General features: G+C 38.9%; 1 protein-coding gene across 6 annotated transcripts in view; it reads left to right on the top strand.

Moving 5' to 3' along the window:
* The window catches only part of CAST (calpastatin), a 65124-nt gene extending 45121 nt beyond the window's left edge, over nucleotides 1-20003 (top strand). For 4 of the 6 annotated variants that reach the window (XM_052777320.1, XM_052777317.1, XM_052777322.1 and 1 more), the window contains exons 14-30: nucleotides 173-277; nucleotides 1424-1507; nucleotides 2385-2432; nucleotides 4938-5042; nucleotides 5335-5436; nucleotides 6127-6228; nucleotides 7285-7368; nucleotides 8107-8154; nucleotides 8324-8419; nucleotides 8995-9093; nucleotides 10293-10394; nucleotides 12111-12203; nucleotides 13058-13111; nucleotides 13525-13614; nucleotides 16354-16433; nucleotides 17566-17632; nucleotides 18731-20003. In XM_052777320.1, coding sequence (XP_052633280.1) covers nucleotides 173-277; nucleotides 1424-1507; nucleotides 2385-2432; nucleotides 4938-5042; nucleotides 5335-5436; nucleotides 6127-6228; nucleotides 7285-7368; nucleotides 8107-8154; nucleotides 8324-8419; nucleotides 8995-9093; nucleotides 10293-10394; nucleotides 12111-12203; nucleotides 13058-13111; nucleotides 13525-13614; nucleotides 16354-16433; nucleotides 17566-17623 — 1350 coding nt within the window. In that variant the 3' untranslated portion in view covers nucleotides 17624-17632; nucleotides 18731-20003. The remainder of the gene's footprint in view (nucleotides 1-172; nucleotides 278-1423; nucleotides 1508-2384; nucleotides 2433-4937; nucleotides 5043-5334; nucleotides 5437-6126; nucleotides 6229-7284; nucleotides 7369-8106; nucleotides 8155-8323; nucleotides 8420-8994; nucleotides 9094-10292; nucleotides 10395-12110; nucleotides 12204-13057; nucleotides 13112-13524; nucleotides 13615-16353; nucleotides 16434-17565; nucleotides 17633-18730) is intronic. The other 2 variants (XM_052777318.1, XM_052777321.1) reach the window with 2 other exon arrangements.
* Nucleotides 20004-20020: the final 17 nt, after the last annotated feature.

The following is a 20020-nucleotide window of genomic DNA, read 5'->3' as shown; positions in this document are numbered from 1 at the left end:
ATAATTTGCTGTATTCTGCAATGTGATGTTAAGGAAATCAGGTAAAGCCAAACAGAAATGACCAGTCTCGTGCTGGCTATTAGCTTCATATACAGTATAAAGGATATGTAAGATAAAACCTGTGTCAGTTTCAAGAAATACTGACATGATTTGCATATTATCTTAAATACAGGAAATTAAAGATGATGCAGTGGAAGCTCTTCTTGATACTCTTGGTGGACCTGAACCTGAACCTGAACCTGAAGAAGATCGTACCCCTGTTGTAGAGGTGTCAGAGGTATAATCTTACTCCTTTTTACAGCAGCTTTCAGGCTCTCCCATGGAATCCAGAGTACTCCTTATTAGATAGTGTACAAATGTGTAAAATAATATCAAAGGCCTAAGGAACGTCTTGAGTCTTACCTGATTAAGAAAATTAAGAAATGAAGAAATCCTGAGTGGGTACTGGTAGAATAGAATATAGTAAAATGGTCTGGAAAATGATAAGCATTTCATTTGGCTATACAAGCATACATACATACACCTTTCCTTGTGTTAGCTATAGTTGCTCTGTTTTTTTCCCCACGCACTGGGTACAATTTATAGCAAGCTTTTGTTTTGCACATATTTGATGTTTGATTTTTAATTAACTTTTTTCGGGTTTTAGTGCATGTACTCCTTTCTCCATCAGACCCCATTACCTTTCTAATTTGGGTCTTGCCTTTTGCTGTGTCTTGTAAGACTGTTTTTCTTCAACAGCTGGACTTTAACAGTAGCCCTGTTTTTGCATGTTAAACTTTGACTTTTTAGTTTAGTTCTGCAAACTCTGCCTATAAGCCTACTAATACCAGTTATTTTCCCCTGTCTTCACTTACAGCTTAGAGCAAATAAATGACAGGGAAATAGTAGAAAATCATTTGTTGCCGAGGGAAGATGTTGGAGCTCAATTTTGACAAAAAAGAGCATGTTGTATTGGCGATTTAGTCAGTCTGGGCCTTCAGATAACTTGGTGGATGGATTGCTTTATGAAGGAGGTCCAGAGAATTAAAAGCTGTGTTTCAGTAGCAGTGATGGAGAAAGAGAGAATTATGGCTTGTGTAATCCAAGTAATGAAATCCAAGGAAAACTGAGGATTTTGTACACCCCAAAAATTCTGAAAGTACCTGCCACAAAGTTACGGCTCTGAATAGCATCCAGAGGTTTTTTAGAATTTAAAATAATATAGCCATATTCACATACGGTACTGATTCTTAAACCATGGTGATTTTACCACAGAAATTTGATATGAAGAAATTGAGGAATTTTAATATCTTGATATATGGAATAATTTTATCTGATGCTAGTACTTCTTCAAACAGTACGCTGAAGAATCTTGATAGTGAAGTTGAATGTACTTCGAGTTTTTATTTTAATTTTTCTAAGTGATTTTTTTTGTTCTTTTAAGGCAAAAGCTAAAGAGAAAAAAGAAAAAAAAGCTGGGGAACGTGATGATACAATACCTCCAGAATACAGGTTAACACCAGAGCTGGTAAGTTTTTCATATCTCCATTGCTTTGTAAATAGGGCACTACATCTGACACTTTCTTTCATCACAGAGAGGGAGAGAACGTGGGGAAAACAAGCAAAACTAGTATTTAATCAGTGGCTTTCTCCTGTTGGTGATTTTTGTGTCTCTAGTTTCCTTCCCTTCCCTTGTGGGCGTGACTGGGTTTTTCAGGTATTCTGAGCAAAGATCTGATCTTCCCAGGTCACATATTCCTTCTCCAAGAGTGGTGTTAGTTGTTTCTGATACTAAACCTCAGTGTTGTAAAATCCATCCCTTTACAGAAGTGCCCTTGGGTATCACTTTGTAATGTAACCTTGAAACACTGTTGTAAAATGGTATGAAAATTACACTCATTTTTTAAGACCATCACTTCAAGTGATGGAGTTTTGTTCAAGGTTAAGCAAAACAACAATAGAACTGAAGTTCATAAAGTCCATAAAGTTCAGAATTTAAAGTTTTTGTGACGGTTGTTAGTATAACTGATATTAGCAGGGTTGCTATGTAAACTGGCCTTTGTTCAAGTGCAAAAGTTTGTCCTTTGCACTCAAAGCTTGTTTTACTACTGGATGAATTGCTGCTGGTTTACTATGGAATTAATTCCTGCCACATATTGATACTGATAGGAATGGACACTTTTTGATCTCTTGGTCCATTTGTTCTGTGCTGACATCACATGTGCTTTTTTTATCCACTTACCTGGCCATGTAAGAATTCCCCATATTTAGGGGAATTCCTCTTACTGTGTCACTGATTTAATCTTGTGTGTATCATTTATTTTATATTGTTTTGCTGGTGATTATGGAGTATGGCATCTCATATAACAATGGAAAAATGTTAATAATACTTACTTTACTTTTAGGATAAAGATGGAAAACCAATATTGCCAAAGCCTGAAGAAAAACCTAAGGTTAGAAAACTGACAGTATTGTAGGAGTGTGAATAGATACCCTGTTTTTTCCCTCTTTGTCATCACTTCTCTCTGTGCCATTATGTAAGTCTCGTGGTCTGCTTGTGTGTTTACTTCCTTGCACAAAAGCTGCTGATCTGAAGTGTCAGGTGAAGATTGGTTTTTTTTGAAATTCACTGGCCGTGAATTAAGAGCTCATAGTAAGAAAAAGGTTTAGAGATTACCAAGATAGGAGAGTTACAGAAATGACTGCTGACACAAAGAAAAGCTGTATGGGGAGTTAGTGTAAGGTATTCCGTAGAAGTCTGTTGGAGCTTTTGAAGGACAGAGAGGCGAGGCAGGAAAATCTTCTGTTTTCTTGACAGTTTCCTCTCATTAGTCATCAAATATAAAGGAACACAACTGGAAAGAAGGAAGAAGCTGCTGTGGACATTTTCCTAATCACAAAGAACAATTTGGACTTTGCAAAAAGTATCCATTGTGGCCTAGAAAGTGCAAGATAGAATGAAAAGATTGAAAGAGAAGGTTAGAAAGATTGATTTAAAATGCAGAGAAAGAAAGAAAAAATTAGGAGAAGCAAAGGAACTGTGCACTGAAGAAACTGAGGGCTTCACTTTGGAAATACTGTCGTCGAGGAGTGCTGCCAAAATTGGAAAAGTACAGAAAACCTCCATTCTTCTGAAACAAGTGTGAAGGTCAGGACCAATCTGAGCAAGAATGACACTGTGCCTTTTTAGCAGAAATGTGAAGTCATTTGTGTTATTCAAGCTTGAAATATGGAGGAATGCAAAGGCAGTGATGAAAAGACTTTAAGTCTCTAAAAATTTGTGTGTCAGGGTGATATATGAGAACTGCACAGAAGGAACACCTGCCAAGCATGTCATAAGGAAAAAAATAGAGAGCAGCTATGCTCAGAGGGAACCAGGCACTAATGTTAGGAGACAAGCCTTTCTGTTTCACAGGGAGCACAAAAGAGATGGCACAGAAAAAAAAAAGAAAAGCTCCAGAAGAGGAATGTGGCATGAGTTAAGGGAGGTTGGTTCATAGTTTGACTAAAGTCCAGTACAAAACCAAAGCAGAAGATAAGCTCAGAATCATGAGGTCTTATGCCAAAAGAATTAAGTGGTTGGTAGGAGAATAAGTATCCCTATCCTCTTCCACCTCTATCAATCAGAGACACACATATAATTGAATAGTTGTTCTGTAAGTGATTTACAGGGGTATTGAAGTCATATGTTACAGTATTTTTCTCAGCCCTATGTCACTATTTGTAATTCGAAGAACGCGATTTTGAACAACATGTGTTTGCCAGTATTGCTGTGATATCACCTGTAGTTTAGATCTGTGAAACCAAAACCAGCAAAACAAAGAAGTTAGGTCAATGGCTGAAAAACCTTCATTCATTTACAGTTCTTCCTTGATGCCTGGTGAATGCAAAGTTCTTCTTCCTTCATGATTTCAACTGGGGTTTCTATTACTTTGGGCCCTGACTCAGCATACCCTTAAGCACATGCAGTGGCATTACTTTTGTGAAAAAAGTTATTATTGCCTAAATGCTTTTTTGATTTAGTGGTTGCAAGAGGAATTCAGACATTATGAAAAGTGGGGCCTTATGTGATGAGACATTTTATAAAGACTTAGGGGCACTAATCGACAAAGGAAGGGAAGCAGGAGGGAAAATAAGAGACTCTCATTTAGAAATGTCATTTTACATATGAATTTGACCAAATGAGCCCTAACCAATTAAGTTCCATGTAGCAAGTGAATAGCAATCACTGCTAGCAAAGATTTGAACATTTAGGTGTAAACAATAGCTTGAAGGATCCTAGGAGCTTTAGTAATAGGTCACAGAAGTTTATAGATCACATAGTACTAGATCACATAGTACTAGATCACATAGTATCAACACGTTGTAATAGATCACGCAGTCGGGACCTAAAACTGCAGTTTATTCACTTTTCCCTAAAACATGTGCAGTGAAAACCACTGGGTGTCAGCAGTCAGTGCACAAGCTAAGAGAACTTCCAGGTGACACTGCCTCCGAGGGAACTCTACTTCTGCTGGAAAAAAAGAAATAAAATTAAAATGGGAGAATCATAATCTGATGGTGCTGCTTTCTACTACCAATATGTAATTGATACTTGAAGTATTATAAGAACATGATGCTGTTACAGTAAATACTATCTAGTAAATATTAGCATTCCTTTTTTTTCTCATTAAGAGGTTGTATTTACCTTTTCAGTAGCTGTGTAAACAGTATTGAACATAATGTTCTCTACATTATATTGACTTTTGGTAACAAAGCAACTGACTCATTCTGAAAAGTGGTTTTCTTAATTTTATGCACTGCGAAATTTGCTGTTTTGTTGCACGTAAATGTGAAAGGTTATTTCGGTGTAGGCTACAGAAGTTTTCCTGCTTTCTGAGTAGTTGAAATATAATTCTTGAAAAAATAAATTAAAACCAGGCAGTGAGTCACCTGTACCACATATGTCTTTTTTGCAGCCTTTGAGTGAATCTGATCTTGTTGATGAATTTTCAAAGGACTTTGCCTGCCCTGCACAGCCTGCAGTCCAATCCAAACCATCAAAGCCCAGCAGCACATCCAAAGTATGTCTGTCTACTTCACTGAAGATGCTAACACCTGATAGTTTTGCTAAGACTGGATAATGCTACTATTCTTTCAAGAAAAATATTTTCTTCTGTTTCTGTTCCCCCCCGGCCCCGTTGTCTTCAGTGGAACATGCAGTATTGGCACTTAGTCTTTAATTGAGGGGCTTCTACCTTTAAATTTAGACTTTTCTGTCTTGTTTTGTACTGTATTTAAAAAAAAAGCTACTTAACAGGTACATTTTGGGTTTCTCAGTGTATTCAATAAAATGCAGTAAAATTTTTGTTTCAGAAGCCTTCGGATCCTGTGTCTGCAAAAACTACTAAGGATGAAGTAGTCCCTCGTGCCACAGCTTGCACTGTGCAGTCTTCAGCTCCATCAGCTGTGTCTTCAGTGAGTAGTGTTAGCTGGAGCTAAAGGAAAACTCAGTGCTTCGTTTATGCAATGGTATAGCACATTTTCAAGATGCTTATTTCAGCATTGCATATTCTTCCTCCATAGAGGTAAGCCACAAAGGCTGAGTGCTTTCCAAAAAAATCAGGTCAAGCACAAACTGAACAAGGAAGGTCAGTGACCTTCGTAATAGAGGAAGTCAAACTAACAGTTCTTGTGGTCTACTCTAGCTTTTAATGCTCTAAAAGGGATGCTGTTCGTGAACATAAGAAATGCTGCAGGAAAAGACAAATTCTACCAAAAAATCATAATTGTTGTACTGAATGTTTTGGAAGATTGCATTAATGGCTGACATTCTTGCATGTCTTCTCAGAATATATATGCTTCTATTAAAAAAACAAAACAAACAAACGACCCCCCTGTGGAACATTTTAGCTGTGAGTAAATCTTTAGAAAGGAGAAGCCTGTTTACAGAGCAACCTCTGTCAAAGTTTCCTTATGCTTTGAACTCAGCAGATCCCAAGTATGTGAAGACAATTAGGGAGAGAAGCATTACAGTTTTTTAGTTTACTTCTCAATTTTTACCTTAAGTAATGTGTGGGTGGTGGCGATAATACAGGAACAGGTTTCTTCAGCTGCAGCTGAACTCCAAACTAAGAATTGTTTTTTATTATATTGATACCCTTACAGGTTGGTCACGTGGCAGATGAAGCCCTGGAAGCCTTGTCCAGTAGCCTAGGAAAGAGGGAGCCTGATCCAGATGAAAAGAAACCTGCTGTGGACAAAGTTAAGGTAGAGAAACAATCAGACCTCCAAAAATAGACTGTTAATGTAATTATCTTCAGCAATACTGTATTTCCTCAGGCTAGAAACAATCTAGAGATAATATTTTCACTTTTTTAAAAAACAAAATTTCCTTGTGAAACCAGTTGTGTTCTGCTTAGGAAGTACTAGTAGGATTTTAACACAGTGAGTACCTTTTCTTAATAATTTTGCCTATTAACAGTACAGTAGTTCTCTCAGTTTCTGAAAACTGCATTTGCATAGTGTTTTACTGCTGAACCAAAGCAGAACTAACATGCACATTAGAGGTAGCATACTGTATGGTCCTTTTTCAAAAGGAACCAAATTTATGATGAGTTGTTTAAATTAGGAATAATTCATAAAACTTTGGGTTTTGTCACTGATCCTGTTATTTTAACAGGGAGCCCCTTAAGTAAGTCACTGAAATATGTATATTCTGTCTAAGGGAATGCTGTTCATAGTCACAGTCTGAATGCCCCCATTTGCCACCCCAAACCATGGACCAGATGGTATTGACTGGAGCCAAAAATAGAAAGGACAGCTCTTCTGCTGGGCTGGAGTTCTATCAAACAAAAGTTCCCACAATTAGCTTTACTACCTTTTCTTAGTTGTCATCTTCCAACATAACTTGATGGGGGCTAGTCCTTTTTGAAGTTGGCTACTGATTTCTCTGTTCAGCCTTCCTTTGCATGCAGCCCAGATAGCTGTTAAGTGGATTTCACAAAAAATCAAGAATTAAGGCTCAGAGGTATAATGCTATTTTGTTATTGGTCCATGCTTGTCTATTTACTAAACTCTGTTGATCTTCGTTGAAATAGATGGAGCTACTTCTGACATACACAGGAAGAAACAGGCAGAGAAATGAAGGCTTTTTCAAGAGAAAAGGCTTTCTTTTAGTTTTCATGAGATTTTTATCTGGTAGTTGGATTGAATTAGACTAATTGGAATCAGTAAACTGAAGACTTTGAAAGCTTGCTCATATGCATTTCTGTTGGGATGTACTAATTTGTTTTTCTTAATACTGTTTTTATTTTGCCTTCATAGGAGAAAGCCAAACAGGAACAACACAAAAAACTGGGTGAAGATGAAGAAACAATTCCTCCAGAGTACAGATTAACAGAAGCAAAAGTAATTTATTTAATGTCTTGTCTTAGTCTTACTTTCCTTTCATTCTTCAGAATATGTGGATGAAACTGAAACTCCATTTCATTTTGAAATGTTGATGTTTAGTTCAGCCATTTTTATAGTATATAAAAATTGCAGTTTATAGTTCCTGAATATCTGACATCTAGCATTAGATGCCTACATAGGCACAGAAGTGGTTTAGATGTAAGTACCTACACATGAACAATTTTGGCTGAGATCAGTGCACTGGAGTCTTTCATTAGCTTTTTGTATTTTAGAACTTAATAAATTGTGATTGGTCAGAGCTGTTAAAAAACCCAGTGCTTCAAGGTGGTATCACTACACGACTCATTTGACATAAATGGGTTGCTTAGGTATAGCCAAGACTTGCACAACACCTGCCACAGCTGCCATTGTGAAAAGATACGGCCTTTGTGGACTCTGCATCCAGGAGTACTGTTACCAGTCTGGAAGCTGGGATTTTACTTATTGATTGTGCTATTTCCATGGAAATTGAAACATGAAGTAGGGAAGCTCAGAATCCCACACACTGAACCACTTTTCAGCACTCAGATGTTCTTAAGTTACAGGACCTGGATTTTTTTAAAGGACACCTAGAGTAACAGCAGTAGATGCTAGAGATTACTAGATCTGTTGTTCAGTGAACGCTCTCAGAGTACTTGTATTGCATGGTCATTTAAGGACTGCTTAGTTTAATATAAGGGGATTTTTGTTTTGTAGGATAAAGATGGGAAACCACTCTTACCAAAACCGGAAGAGAAGTTCCAGGTAAAAAAGTTAATATTCAGATAAATGTTTCATTCATGAATTACTTACCCAAATGTCAGGAAGGTTTCCCAGTCTTCAGTTGAAAAATGGAGATAGAGTGTGTTACCTGCTCACTTTTTAATAGATGAAAAGGCTTAAAAGCCTCTTCTTTTTTTCTTTTTAATCATAGCCCATGAGTGAAAATGATCTTTTAGAGGTTGTGACAGAAGGATTTTCCTGTTCTCCGTCGCCCTCTGCACCATTACCTACACCAACTGTAACAAAGGTGAGTGTATGTGATTTCTGAAAATCTGTTTTATTTTCAAATTTTTTAAACAATCTTGATAATTTATTTGTTTCCCTTAAAGTTTATGTAAAATTTCCTAAGTAAAATTCAATAACTAAAAATTAAATAAGTATTTAATAAATAAGTAACTTTTGCAAGAAATTAATAGGAGAGCAGGACTTTAATAATAAGAAAAAAACTAGGTAAGTTAGTTGTCATATCTTTTTACCAGTTGCTTGCGTAAGTAATGCTTTGGAGTTGAGAATTTTAGAAGTGTTACTTGGGAATATAGAGGGGCTTGGTGAAATCTTACCTCCTCTGAAGTCACATTAAACCTGCCTCTGACTTAAGCTATGCCAAGGTTGAGATGGCAGATTGAACGTGAACAAACTGAGATGCAAAACAGTTGCAAAAGCTTCTCAGGGAGGGGTTTCAATCTGAAATAAGTAGAGCTTCTAGGAAAAATAAAGTCCTAGAAATAAACTGTATGGGCATTGCCTTTTCGATGCTTGGAATTTGATGCATATTTTTCTCTTAGTCCTCTGTATTATTAATAATGCTGTGTCTTGTTTCAGAAAACCAAGGAGGGTGAAAAGCCTGCAGATTCCTTGGACATTATCTCTGCTGCGACAGTTTCTTCAGTGCACTCAGCAGCTCCTCTAGCTTCTACCTCAGTAAGCAACCTCTTCTGTAGATCCTGATCTCAAACTAAGAACTGACTAGTGAAGAGAGAGAGGAGCATGACCCGGCCAGTTTTACCAATATAGTCTGTTGCGAAGTTGAATAATTTATTGCTAACACTGGCTATTGGGGGGAGGAAAATGTTTCCTCTGGGGGGAAAAAAGTGTGAGTTTCTGGACACTTCATGTTCAACTGACTGCAAAGACTGGTGTGCCCATTTTGTCCGAGTTCTGCTCGCTGTCGTATTTCAGCCTGCCTTTGAAACCTCCTCACCTGTGCTTGGACAAGGAAGTCCCCAGTCCTGTGCTGATTCTTCCAGAGTTACTGAGGACGTCAGAGGATGTGTGCATTTCCTTGCTATGGGTCGATGCGGGTAGTTACCTATGTGCAAGTGGTTTCATTTTTAGGCTTGGGCCTTTAGCCGAACCACACCTTTCTTTTCCTGGTTAGGTAATGAGAACATTTAAAATAATAACAGTGTAGTCATTACTGTAGTGGCAAAGTCATCTTTTAAGCCTATAAGAGGAGGAGTTTGAGGTTAATGGCGGGACAGGCAGCGCCATGACCTCATTTTAATAGCAGGAGAACTTCCCTTCTTTGCATTTAGTGGCAATGTTGCGTGGCTCACTTTCTCCATTTTGATCTGTGCAGTGGGAGCTCCCTCTAGTGTTGCCAGCCTAATTTGAAAGGGGAATACAAAGCTCCTCCCACCTGGGTTTTAGTTGATTTTAAAAGGGCTTTTTTTTCTAACTCGTGTTTGAATAAAACTGGTGTAAATTAGCAAAAGACCATAAATAATGTGAAGATAAAAATGTTAGTAAGTTTTAATTCAGATTGACACTTGCTTAGCAGCTAATCTGCAGTGATAATGTTGTTTGCAAGATGAATGGCAATTACCAAAACCAATATTTTCATAGAACTGTGCTCATTAGATCAGTTAGGCTTATGTGTAACAAAAGAAAGCCATTAAAATAAATTCCATAACCCCTTCTTGAAATTATGTTTTCTGGAGGTCTAGATATTCTGTAATTTTTTTCCCCAGCTATTGCACTACATTGTATTACAAAGGGAGAGCTGATTGTTCATTGTTCACTGAAGTTGACAGTTCATTAGTCAGTACTTATATTAGCTTGCTGAATTAAATTATTTTTACAGCAGATTTGCTTTCATGAATGTGTTTATACTTTGTTAGGGAGGAAAAGAGATGGATGAAGCTTTGGATCTCCTGTCCGATTCCCTGGGAGAGAGGGAACCTGACCCTGATGAGAACAAACCAGTTGTGGATAAAGTAAAGGTAACAAAAGACATTCTGAAGCTTGTGCAGTCTGGGGAAAAAAAACAAAACCAAACAACAACAACAACAAACCCCAAATCTGAGATACTTACCTTACTTCTTAGAGAATTTTTTTTTTTAATGGTATACTGCAATACTTCTATAGTTGTAGGAGTATATGACGTGATTTTTTCAGATGTAGGAGGAAGTTTACTAGGAAAAAAACCCATACCCTTGTGTTGTCCTACATGTAGGCATATCAACCACTCTTCAGTCAGCTGCATTACTGTGTTTTGTGACAAATGTTGAATTAGTTAATACACTTTAGCCACTTGGAGGTAAGTGTTGAAATATTACAGGAAGTTTGCAATAATTTGATTTCAGTGCTTTTTATTGTCATTATTCTAATTATTTTTCAGATGTCTTCTCTGGCCTCTGTTTCTAATATTAATTTTGTGGCCTTCTTTTTGTCAAACTTTGACATCTATAACCCCCCAAATACCAAGTTCATCAACAGATGTGTTAATTTAATCAGTACCATTTTTTAACTTACTTGTTTCTGCTTGTTTTGTCTTCATTCAGTCTTTCTTCATACAATTGTATAAAGACCTTTCTGCTAATAAGAAAATCAGATGCATTTCTGCATAATAGTGGTAGTAATAGCAAATTGTAAACTGAAATACTTAAGGTAAAGGACATTACTGGGGATAAAAAACACCATAAGCTGCCAATGAATAAATTTAGGCTGGAATCTAGAAGGAGATTTCTAGTCTCAGACCAGGCTCCATTGTGGAGGTTGTTGGCTGCCTTAGGAACAGGTTTATACAGTCTGGGTAGCATTGTCCCTTGCCATAGCAAGGGAGTGAACGTTTGAGGTGTGAGATCTCAGCAGCTCCTGTGCTTCAGTGGAGCTGTAGGAGCCCAGCTTTCTTCATGCGTTGTTCTTTACAAAGGCATGGAAAATGCTTATATTCAAAAAATGCAAAATAAAAGATAAGAGATCCTTAAAATGTCTGTGTTAACAAATACAAAAATATTCTTCAACGATATCCTTAAGAACCTACTTGTATCTAAACCAGGTGTCTTGTTCGGCATGTTTCTGGTATGTTTGCCAGAAATCAAAGCAGCATAGATTGAAAAATAAATGTACTGGAAGGAATGCTTCCCTCCTTGATGCAGTATTCAGGAGCTTGTGGTGCTCTGCCTTCTAGTTGTGTTGGATTTGAAACTGACTCTGGCTCCTAAGTCTGATGGGAAATACAGGTCACTCTTGATCAGTTTGGGTGTGAGGTGGATAAGTGCCCTGGGTTCTGCTAAAGGTACTCAGATGCATTCACGGGTAAGACATTGCAGGAACATCAGTTTTGTGTTAAAGCTACAGTGCATGGATGAGATTTGATGCAGAAGTGTGGAATGACTCCTTTTAGTCATATTGTTGAAAAGCAGAACTGAAAGTTGACATAATTATTTTTTTTTAATGTTGGGATGCTGCTGTATATATATGGTTTTTTTTTTAACTTATTAAATGTGAACACTAATTGAGAGCTAGTAGTTTAGAACTTTCAGGCATGAAACACACTTCATAATGAAATAAATATATGGGGTTTTTTCTGGTAGTTTTAAAATTTTAAATTCAAAAAAGGCATCTGTCCTAAGTTTAATGAGCACTCTGACTTACTGTTTGCTAATATTTCTAACATCAGTATTAAATGTTATTAATAAATCAAGTGCTTTCAGGAAAAGGCTAAATCTGAACACAGAGACAAACTTGGAGAAAGAGATGATACTATCCCCCCTGACTATCAAAAACTTCTGGAGTCAGGTGAGCAGGTAAGAAAAAGCATTGTTAGTTTTTATTTGCAACACCAGAAATTTGTGCATATGAGCCAGTCTGTCCTCTTTGGAATTACGAGAAGAACAGGGAAGCTGAATAAGTGAGTAAATCTGTGTACTATATTAATGTATTTGGGTTAAACATGTAAATATCCTATACTTACAGAGTAGCTCTGTATATCCTTGCATGCATTTAATTCAAAAAACCAAAGGAAAAAAATACTTGTGGTTTGCTTTGGTTTTTTTTTAATGAGGCAATCTGAACAAATAACTCACTTTGAACCACCCAGTAGCAATCAATATCCTGGAGATTTAGCAGTATAGATTCCAGTTACACTGGCTCAGTGTTTTAGGTGCTCCAGAAAACCAGGTGAAAAAATGGAGTGTCTCCCTTTAAACAGCTTGGCTCTGTAGTCTGCTTTTAAACAGGAGAAGCTTGCAAACTGTGGGTAATAACACTTATTCATTCCAAGTTGTTTCGTTCCAAGTTTGGGGACAAAGTGCACATACAGGTATTACCTTGGTGGTATACCTAAAGCCCTGTAAAACTGCTATTCACTGGAGCACATGACTGCTCTGACAGTGATTTGATCTTTTGTGGATCAGGAAGCTGTTTTTACAGTACACTACAAAGATAGAAAGATGATACTGCAGATGTAGTCAAAGTAACAGACCATGAAAACACATCATGAACTGACTTTGACTACATAGCACGAGAAAGAAAGAAATCTGTTCAGAACGGTGCAACTTTATGGGTAATCTGTAAACTCCCAATGTCATATGTAAGTATTTGTATCTTAAAACTAACCTGACCAGTTCAAAATGAGGATGTGATTTTTCTTCTTCCCAAGGGTGAACCAGTAAAGCCAACAGCAAAGGATGATGTGAAACACAAAGAACAAAAGGTAACATTTCTGATATTTTTGTTCTGTGTTTGTTTCATGCTGTGTGCTCTGATCTTTTCTTTGAAGTACTGTCATTGTAGGCTCAAGGTGTGATTCATTGCAAATTCTCCTAAATGTTATTGAATGCAGTAGGTAACAGTAACAGTGTGGACAGTAAAACTTTTGTGAAGAGTAAGTCTTCACAGTAAATACAGGTTTTATGCACAACTACAGCATGAACATTAAGGTCCAGCATTCAAAGAAATTGTCTATCTTGGAAACATCAAATAGACATCTCTGTTCTAACATATGTGTAGAGCTCAGGTATGTTTTTTTTTAAGAAAGGGATATTTAAAGCAGACATAAATTCCTGAAACAATTTGACTGTGGGATGTATTGCATATTGTGTGACATCAGAATTAAAATTATTGCAGAAGCCTACAGATGACTCTGCAGCTATTGATGCCCTGTCAGGTGACTTTGATACTTGTACAAAGGCTCCTGCCAAACCACAGCACTCAAAGGTAGGATATTTTCTGCTAATAACTTGCAAGACAAACAGTTTTTCACTAGTCCATTGAAGTTCCTCACTTTTCTTTGCAGTAGCTCAGTTTAGGTTTAGAGCTAGCCTCTTTGGAAGATGCTGTCCAGATGCGGTGATTGTCTTACTACTACAATGGAAATTTGATGCGTCTTGCTGTATACTAAATGTTTGGAAGAAGGAAGGTGTGTGGTATTTAGAGTCTTCTAGAGAGGTAAGACAGGCTTGGAGAAGTAAGTGGAGCAGAGAATTGTGGTAACAGTTTTTGTACAGATTAGAGTGTCCAAAAATTGTAGAGAAGCAGGGAAATCTTTCTTCAATGATTGCATGCAATACGTAGCAATAGTTGTAGGCTGGAACAGAAGAACAGTTCAAGACGGTTTTGCAGAAAGAAATGCTAGGAGTAGAAAAGAGTTTTAGTTGTGTTAGGGAAAATAGTAGAGCTGAGAAGAAAGGTGAGGAAGAAATGGACTGGAGAGGTCTTGTAATGAGAAATGGAGCATGCGTTTGTCATATAATCATCTTAAACACAGCTGACGGACAGCTGTCAGACTTTTCCCAGCAAAGTGCTGCACATGCGAGGCTATATGAAATGAACTAGCAGCAGAAGCTGCATAAATCTGGAGGTCACCAACAAGAGGATGGTGTTGGAGAAAGGATGGTTGTGCTGGAAAAGAGTGTGAAGGAGGGGACGGAGGTTTAGTCCACATATGAGAAGAATGACTGTCAGACGTGTTTTCTGCTTGCTCTTAACTTGGCATTTGTTACCTTGAGTTTGGACAGAGGGAGAGGTCTTGTATGGCTTTGAGACATCCACCATGCCACTACGGTCACCTTACGTGCTTCCTTGGCAGAGGAGCCCAAGGGTGCTCTGGGGCAGCTGATGGGTTATCGGTGTGAAAATCATGAACTCCTTTTGTTTCTACAAGTGCTCAAACTAGTTAAGAACCAGTAACTCCCTCCTGTTAGCCTTTTGCTCCCTTACTCTCTAGTATGTGCTAAGCAGAAAGGAGGCTTGCTGTCAAGTAAATTAATGTGCAAGGCCCAGTGCACCTGGGTTGGGACAGCCCCCAGTATCAATACAGGCTGGGGGATGAAGGGATTGAGAGCAGCCTTGCAGGGAAGGACTTGGGGGCACTGGGGGATGAAAGGTTGGATGTGAGCTGGCAATGTGCGCTCGCAGCCCAGAAAGCCAACCGTATCCTGGGCTGCATCAAAAGCAGGGTGGCCAGCAGGTCGAGGGAGGGGATTCTGCCCCTCTGCTCCGCTTTGGTGAGACCCACCTGCAGTACTGCCTCCAGCTCTGGGGTCCTCAGCACAGGAGAGACAGGGACCTGCTGGAGCGGGTCCAGAGGAGGGACACAAAAATGGTCAGAGGGATGGAACAGCTCTCCTATGGGGAAAGGCTGAGAGAGTTGGGGTTGTTCAGCCTGGAGAAGAGAAGGCTCCACAGAGATCTTACTGCAGCTTTTCAAAGGGGGCCTATAAGAAAGATGAGGACAAACTTTTTAGCAGGGCCTGTCGTGATAGGACAAGGCGTAATGGTTTTAAACTAAAAGAGGGTAGGTTCAGACTAGATATAAGGAAAAAATTTTTTACAATGAGGGTGATGAAACACTCGAGCAGGTTGCCCAGAGAAGTTGTGGATGCCCCATCCCTGGAAACATTTCAAGGTCAGGTTGGATGGGGCTCTGAGCAAACTGGTCTAGTGAAAGGTGTCCCTGCTCATTGCAGGGGGGTTGGAACTAGATGACCTTTAAAGGTCCCTCCCAACCCAAACCATTCTATGATGTGACATGTTCTATCCTATGCCCTGGTCCCTCACTTGCAGGCAGAGGGTATGGTACACACTGGTTTGAATGGTGAGTAGCTTTTGTACTCAGCTGGGTAAAGCAGCTGCTGTTGCCTCTCATCTGCTACTGACTCCTGCCAGCCCGTCCCTGCCTTTTTCCTGCAGTCGTGACCTCCCTGCTTCCTGCAAGGAGAAAGAAAAAACAAAGCTCGAATTTACAAGATCTTTGACAGAACCAGTATATTAGCAGTCAAAAATTAAATCCCTTGGACAGACACAGCTGTGGAAGCATACATAACCAGTTCTCCACTGAAATTCTGCACTAGCTTCCTTAAGCTTAACCTACAAGGCACCCAGTTACCAAGAGCGAATTATAAGTTTGTCCATAGTGAAAACATTGATTATGATCATCTGTGCTTTTATGCTGTGTTTGTTCCTCTCCTGGAGGGCAGAGAAGAAGCAACTTTGAAACTGAAGTTCAAATCAGATGTATTTCCTGGGAGGAAATAGCTGTGTTTCCAAACTGCTCTTCTGACCACTGCAGTGCTTCCCCAGGTGCTTCCCTGGACACAGAATCCTCAGGCGGCTTAAGGCAAACTATTGGTGTTTTAAGTGCTGTTTTGTTTGGTTATGAACTTCAGAGCTAAATCTTCTGCTGCAGCGTTACTGCTTTGTAGTAAATCTGCCCATGCATACCAGCTTTTTTATAAGTGTATGCTTTCTGGTGCTCTAGTCTCCCCAGTGTTAGACAAGGCTCCAGATTCCAGCATGCTGTGGACTACAGGCAGTAATTACATGCACATATCCTGCGTTGAGCTCTCTCTCACCTTAGCAACCACATTTAAAATAATGTGTTATGGCAGGTGAAAAAGCAGGAGCCATCAATTCTCTATTCTGTTTGTAACTGTAATTTTTTTTTTTTCTTTGGAGTGTAGGACAAAAGTGGAAAGGAAACCGTCACCACTAAACCAACCCCAAAGGGTAAAGGAAAACCAAAAGACCCTAAAACGGTAAAAACATACATACTATAATATGGACAGTCATAGTTACCACACACTATAAACATGAAAGATGGGCAACTGGATTTTGGATTCATAATACATGAATATTACTTTGGGGAGAGTTTTACATCAACAGATTGAACTTGATCCATTTTTGTAAGCGTGTAGATAGGAGAAAAGCACCTGTCTATTTCAAGGGAAATTTTCAATAAACAGGGGCTAAAATATGTTTCTTTCAGAGAGAGTGTGGTCTTCTACAGGAGGCTCAGTGCATGCTCCACAGGCTTCTCATTCCCATATTTGCTGATCTGAGAGTCACACTTCACATGCCTATAGCTGACTTGGGATCCCCATCACTTCTCTCTTTTCTTCCAGTTTTAAATAACAGCATTCTAAAAGTGATTAGAGTGTACTCCTTCAACCACACATCTATTTCTCCAGTTATTATCATAATTTATTTTAAAATAATGAATTAAAACTTACATACATTCATAAATAAGTATGCAGAATGAATCTGGTGGGAAAAAGAAGGCAGCTGTTTCTATATTAAAAAAAAAAAAAAAGAAAAGGTTGCTTGGTTCTTGTCATCCATAAATACAGAAAATGGATTTAGGTGAGGGTGAAACTTTCCCATCACGTTGTTCTCTCCCAGGATGCGTGCAGGTAGATGCCTGAATCAGATGGTAATAACTGCTCTGGAAATTTTATGTTTCACGTTTCAAGTGTGAGGGGATTTTTCATTTTTACAAAATTGCCACACATGCCTTTTGTCTTACAATTCTTGATGTAAAAGCGGGGGGTGGTCTTTAGCTCCTCTTCAGAAGGACGTATTTTTTTAATGTTCCAAGTTGTGACTGGATCACTAGCATGAGTAAACAGATGTTGAGAAATAGGATGTGAAGAGGTCAGTCACAGCCCTCTTTATCTGAAACAAAGTAAGTGATGGTAGAAACATGAAAATACATATACAAAACAGAAGTTACAAATACTGTTGCTAAACTTTCTGCGTTTCAAGTGCAGATCCTGTTTATGTCTGAATTGTGATTTCTGATGAGTATGTGTCACTGGTTTTTTGGGGGTTTGGGTTGGGGGGGCGGTTCAGATTTTTAGCTTACTATGTCATGCTTCTCTTGCTTTTTAGGCAAAGGGACAGTCCTCCAGCAGCAAATCTGAGAAGCAGAAAACAAGCTAAACGTTAACATTTTGGGGTGAGATTTCTTCCTCTCTCTTCTCCAAACTACCACAAACAACTCATGCTAGTGTTATTAAAGCCAAGTTTTATTGACAGTCTTTCAACTGGACCAAGACATGGTTAGAGACGCTGTTAGACACAATGCTTGGAATGACTGAACTTTGGTGTTCCTAGGCAGAAGAGGACTTACTTTTTTTCCACACCCTTTGTCCATACAGTTTGTACAGAATTACTTCATGTAGCTAAATTCCTTTAGGTTCATGTAACAAAGAATTGCAAGGCATGACACACTGCTTCCCTAGTAAGACCTTTTTATGGAGTAATGAAGACCAAGCACATTTCAGCTGGTTGTTTCTATCTTTAGGACAGTGAGTTTATGTTGTTATTTCTGCACCAGGCTAATTTTGGAACAGGGTCCAGAACAGATATACAAAGCCCCACAGCTAAGCTGGCAGGTAGAGCAGGTATCAGTGTTCTACTCTCGGCTTTCCCGGCACAAACACAGCCTTGTTCTTTGCACATGTTCCATTGCCACCACGTAATTCTTTGTACTTAGCTTGATCACGCCCTTAACGTAAGGGTAAGTAATGGGAGTCTTTCATCATCGTCATTAGTTCATGGAAGTATTTACTTCGATGCTTGACACAAGTGCTTCAGGCTGGAGGGTCTCCTGGGGTCTGGAGGAGATAGGCAAGGGCATGTCCAGTGCTCAGCACCATCCACCCACGTGCGAGCCAGCAGGGTCTGAGTTCTGGCTTTCTGAAGAACCTGCAGAGGAGCCTCTCTCCTCTGGCAGCAGAGGCAGTCCTGGCTCCTCTGAGAGTGTGAGTAATTATATGCAGCGAAATGCCCTGCGAAGATTTGGCAACTGACTTCGAATGGGCAAGAGAAGGATGCATCGTTACTGCCTATCTGCAGTGGACTGCTACCCTACCTGCAGTATCACTTCCACATAATAAGTGATCTCTTGTGATATTAAGTCTTCCTGGATTTCTTTCTGCCACTAGAGACTTATGTTTCCAATAATTCTTCCCAGATTTATTCTGTGGGGTTTTTTTTTCCAATTTAAAGAATATAAAGCACTCTAACTTTTTTTTCTTTTTCTTCCCCCCAGGATCTTGGTGCATCATGTTAAATCTCTTCTTTCTGTTGGTGGATAAATATTCCTGAAGAACAAAAGCTGGTGCAAAAAGCATGTGGTTATTCTGGGTGGTTTTTGTACAGCGATACTTGCTGGACTTTTTTCATATTTTCTTCTTTCCCAGTAGTAGATTAAGGTGTTTGGTTTGTTTTTTTCCCCTAGCCATTCATTTTATTATACTCATATACTTCAACTTTTTTGTAATTTCTTCAGTTTTCAGAGGGAAAGAATGCTTTATATTTGCAAGAAATATATTTCATAAATGAATAGCAATGCCAAAAAAATCTGCAGACTTTTGCACATAATCTCCACATAGTGCCTGTAAATCTCAGAAGAATTTGTATGTGCTAGCATTTTTAACACTGCAGTGAATGCATTAAGTATTCTGGAATATAATGAGCTTTAGTTATCCTCAGCCCACCTCAGCCTGGCTGTGCAGTCTTTTCTCAAGCCAGTTCCTGGTAGGAAACCATGAGTAAGCTGTGGGTAGCTAAAGACTGAGAAACTGGGGATTAACCGTTTCATCAGGCGCATCCAGTAATAAGTATTTTGGATGCTGCCTTAACTGTAGTTAAAACAACAAAAACACCAGATAAGGATTTTAGTGGCTTTTTTTTTTTCTTTCCAATCGTATCTGTACTGTTATCTCGTAATTTCAGGAGTCTCCTGGACTGAACAAATACAAATCCTAGTGTAACAATGACACCGTTACCATCACAGAAGAGGAAATAAAGAAGGTACATGAACCTTAGCAGAGATCAAAGAGAAGTTCAGGTCAACAGGCGGACTTTTTTTTTATCTTACTTTGCACTGTTTCTAGTCCTTGCTTCTGTTCCTCGCACTCCAGAAGGGAATGCAGAAATAGGGCAGAAGTTAATGCTGCAAGGAACAATGTCACGTTCACCTGCTCTGCAAGAGAACAGGCACGAGTAGGTGCCTCTCGTAAGTCTGCTGCAGACAGGGCTGTCGCGACCGAGGTGCACCAAGTGCCTCCATGTGTTTTCCTCTGTCTTCATAACCTGCAAAACATCTTTTTGCACATCCTTATACACGTACTGCTTCACCTTTAGCTTGCAGAGGAAGGTCATACCAACGTTTGTACTGATACCAAAATCAGACTCTAGTATGTAGCGTTGCAGACAGAGACAGCCCGGAGATTTAAGTTGGGGATATTTAGACTTTTGACTGTACTTCACAGTCTGTACAGAGAACCTGTGTCACACTAATAAAAGTTTTTAAGAATGCATTACAGTGTTCGTAACT

Source organism: Harpia harpyja, chromosome Z, assembly GCF_026419915.1.
Source record: "Harpia harpyja isolate bHarHar1 chromosome Z, bHarHar1 primary haplotype, whole genome shotgun sequence".
Classification (NCBI taxonomy): domain Eukaryota; kingdom Metazoa; phylum Chordata; class Aves; order Accipitriformes; family Accipitridae; genus Harpia; species Harpia harpyja.
This window is presented reverse-complemented; position numbering and strand designations above follow the sequence as displayed.